The sequence below is a fragment of the Mandrillus leucophaeus genome, unplaced genomic scaffold (genome assembly GCF_000951045.1).
Source record: "Mandrillus leucophaeus isolate KB7577 unplaced genomic scaffold, Mleu.le_1.0 Scaffold14, whole genome shotgun sequence".
NCBI lineage: Eukaryota > Metazoa > Chordata > Mammalia > Primates > Cercopithecidae > Mandrillus > Mandrillus leucophaeus.
This window is the reverse complement of record NW_012101365.1, coordinates 767,220-771,065: the sequence shown is the minus strand read 5'-3', so window position 1 is coordinate 771,065 and position 3,846 is coordinate 767,220. Positions and strand designations below refer to the sequence as shown.

Here is a 3,846-nt window from a genome sequence, read left to right as displayed (position 1 = left end):
TGAGAAGAATAGTTATAAAGGTTAAGAGTCATTGCAAGACAACAGAATAACATTTGAGCATCTCTGAAATTGTAAACTAGGTTGAGAAAATTACTTGATTTTCAGTCTGATTTACAGGACAGGTTTTCAGTTATAATTTTTTAAATAGAAAGTGATATAATGGAACATTTAATTCTTTTTAAGTTTTCTGTTTAGCAATATATGTTATACTACTTGGTTGTGCTAATAAAAGGAATATTGTAAGACCAGAATTTTATTAGATAAACATGAATCAAAAGTTAAATTTAATTGATCTTCATACTAAGAGGAATTAATGCCTAAAGATCTCCATATTTTTTTTGTTGTTGGGAATGGTCTTCAGAGTATGTTTAGAAATAACACCATCCTTTCCTCCTCTTCCCCTTCCTCCCCAATAGACCCCAAATTACGAAGTTTGTACTCCTCAGACTTCCTCCATTTTACCTAAACATAGACTGTGTTTGCTTTTCAGAGCTGAGTCCTTTGTAATCTGTTTTGGATTTTCACCAAGTGAGCTTCCTTCCTTTGCTCTCCCATCCTTCTGCCTTGGCTACTTTGAGTCAGCTCACTGCCTTCTTGTAGCCCTGTTTTCCTCCGTGCACACTTGATCTGAGCAGACACTGTCAGTGACAGCAGTTAGCAGCAGAGCAGAAAGAATTCAGTACAAGCGTGTGCACTGCTGATCTCTGACACTGTAATGTTTTCTATTTTTGTTATTATCTACTTTCAGAAACTGGGAGCTGAGTTGATACTGACCTTGTGTGGAATGCCTCTGAGGATTTGGGATGGGGGGAGGGTGCTAGATTTTCATATGACTTATCTCTAACATGCTGCAGCAAGACTGAAAACATACATCTGCTCACATAAGGAGGAAAGAAAATTTCCAAGATTGAGCTTGCAGAATTTGTTGGGTATTTTCAGAAAATTTTCCCCCTGTGTTTTTCTATTTCTTGAATTTGCCTTATTTATATAAGGGTTGGAGGTGGGGGATGGCCTTTGCATAATAAATAGGTTGAGGTATGGAAGGATCGGACTGCAACAATGATTCGCATAGTAAGGGATTGTTTAAAATCTCCACGACATCGCGACCCACATTGCGACCCATCTGACAAACGGTTAGTGAGCTCCTTGGCCATCTCAAACGTTTAAAAGTACAATGTACAAATAGCTTTATTTGTATAGTTTCTTCCATACACATCTTAAGAACATTGTGCCTACATATCCAAAACAGTTTATTTTTTTCTACATTTAAAATCTCACCTCAAGAAGGTGAGAAATATAAATGAAGGATGCAGTTGTCCCTTAGGTATCTGTTTTGGTATAATTTTCTCACTTTCCTTTATGCTGGAACTAAATGGAGCCTGAGCTTACATTTTGGGTTATGTCTGAGATGGAAACTGAAATGTAGTCTTGAAGCTCGAAGGAGAAACTTGGCTATACTGACATGAAGGACTTGTTAAATGCTGTCTTCCCTTCTCCATGTTTTCGCCTTTTACCTTTCCCCACAACCCCAGAAATGTACTGCTGCAGAATTCTTTGGGCTTTTTCTCTCATTTTGCAGAAAAGAAAGTGAAGGGAGGTGCGTGTGTTTGTGTGTGCGTGTGCACGCATGATTTCAGTACAACTACAAATGGGCAGTTAATGTTAAATCAAAAGAAACAGCTTTATTTTGCAATTCTGAATCTAAGGTTGCTTGGGATTCATTCATAGCAACCCAGGCCTGATTAAAGCGTGTAAGAATTTAGGTAACCATGTTTCAAAGTAAAAGTGGAGCCCAGCATGTTTGATTTGAAGAGTAGAAGAGGTAAATGCTGCTGTGGTTCTTTTTTTACTTTATATATACTATGTGTATATTTGATCAATTTGATTTGATATATGGTCCTAAAATAGCTTTTTTTGAGATGTAATTTTTGATAGAGCAAATTGCCTGTGTATTAACAATCTTTCCCATTTTCTCTGTTGTTTCATTCTAAAATTGATGCACACCAGTGATTTAAGGGGAAATTAACACTTCAGTAAATGTGTTTTTCCTTAATATTGTTGACTGTTTCTATTAGCCATTTTCATTTAATTTGACAGTGATACCTAAGGGTTAACCTTACAGAGCTGATGCAACCCCTCCTTTTCTTTACCAGCAATTTTCATTGGACACTATTTCCATAGCAACAGTGACGTCAGTGAAACCTGAGTGTTTCATTGATTATTTTTCTCCTCTTCCTTTTTTAATCTATCCTTTTTTCACCACATTTTAGTGAGAAAGCAATTTTTTTTACAAACGGAGCTTATATTGATTTTTATTCCATGAATAATTAAAAGAGGGTGGAAAAATCTGCCCTTCATTTAAAAATTGAATGTTTCACTATGTATTTAAAAAACGATTCAGGATTAGGAGGATGGATAACCATACCAGCTGTAGCTGATGTTCTAAAATATTCTTGCATTGTTTGCTGGTCTTCTAGGGAAAAGAATAATGTGGAACAGGACCTTAAGGAGAAAGAAGATACTATTAAACAAAGGACAAGCGAGGTTCAAGTAAGTGACCATAAAATTTAGTGTTCCACTTCTGATTTAGGACTATTCATTTTAAATGTATATGGTTATTTACTATTTGCTGGATGTTATATTAGGTCAAAGGAATGCTTAACGTGTTTATATTATATAAATGTTTATCTTTTCCAAGATGATTGTTCTGGCTTGGAATTCTGGCCTGCAAAGATTATACTGCAATGAGAAAGCAGTATTTTTCAGCATAGATTTCTGGTTTTGAAAGTATTTTTAAAATGGTACTTACCTGCATATTATATCATTAAAGGTGTAAGTTTGCATGACTTACAATGTTAATATTTTTGCACCAGTAAAATTAGAGTGAGACCATCATCTCCTCCTCCTCCTCCTCTTCCTCATCATCATCAAAAACCAAAATGCTTTTTCATGCATGTGAAATTTTTGTTAGCTAGGAGATCTAGTGTGTTAAAGAACTGTTTCTCATAATACTGGTAGGGTGGGAGATGATATAGAACAATTTAAAGTAGTATTTTATGAGTAGCTTAGTAACCAGCATATCTTAAACTTTGGCATAAAGAGCTTTAATTCATTTTCATTAGGTGTTGTGTTAAATAGTTTCATTTTACAAAGAGAAAGGATGATAAAACCTCTGTTTTTGTTTGGGAAATGATAAAAATAAGGAGGTAGCAGTGTTTCTAACCTTAGAAATAGAGAAAACTGGGCAGTGCCTCACTTAGAGCAGTAAGCAATGCATGTGGCCATGTTATTGGGGTACTGTTTCCTGAATGCTGAACTGGCACATAGAGGAGATTGGATATAGAAGCACTGGTAGCAGTTGCTAGTAAGAACTCTTGGATGGGCATTTCTTAATGTGTTGCTTGTATGTTGGATTTTCCTGCTTTTCCTAATAGTTTTAAGTAGGGAAAAACTCTAAATTGTTAGGTCCATTGTTTTGTTTTGATGCAGGACATTCATTAGAGATTGTCTGTCTGGTGGACTGTGCTAGGGCGGGGAGAATGATTTACTGAAGAGTTGAGGAAGAAACCAGAGGGACTTGTCGGAAGTTGATTCTCTGATTAGGTGACTACATTTATTATATTTACTTGAATTTTCCTAAAGGCAGTGCAAGTTAAGAGTTCATCTTCAATGTAATTCTCTTTCTGGTAGTGAGGTTAGGTGGGCATAAGAGGGTAAGTTATCTGAATTACATTACTTTGTGCAGTTTTTGAGCTTCTTAGGAAATGCAAAAGAGCCACACATTTTAAGCAGTTATTACTAAAAATAGTGTAAAATGGAAGATAAAATAATCTATTCAAGTTTTCA

At 35.6% G+C, this 3,846-nt stretch overlaps 1 protein-coding gene across 2 annotated transcripts in view; it reads left to right on the top strand.

The window, feature by feature from the left end:
• The window catches only part of EPS15 (epidermal growth factor receptor pathway substrate 15), a 125,428-nt gene that overhangs the window by 33,302 nt on the left and 88,280 nt on the right, over nt 1-3,846 (top strand). Inside the window, exons 1-2 of one of the 2 annotated variants that reach the window (XM_011973740.1) lie at nt 605-1,133; nt 2,478-2,550. In XM_011973740.1, the coding sequence (XP_011829130.1) occupies nt 1,060-1,133; nt 2,478-2,550 (147 nt within the window). In that variant the 5' untranslated portion in view covers nt 605-1,059. Of the gene's footprint in view, nt 1-604; nt 1,134-2,477; nt 2,551-3,846 lie in introns of those variants that run through there. The other variant, XM_011973738.1, reaches the window with a different exon arrangement.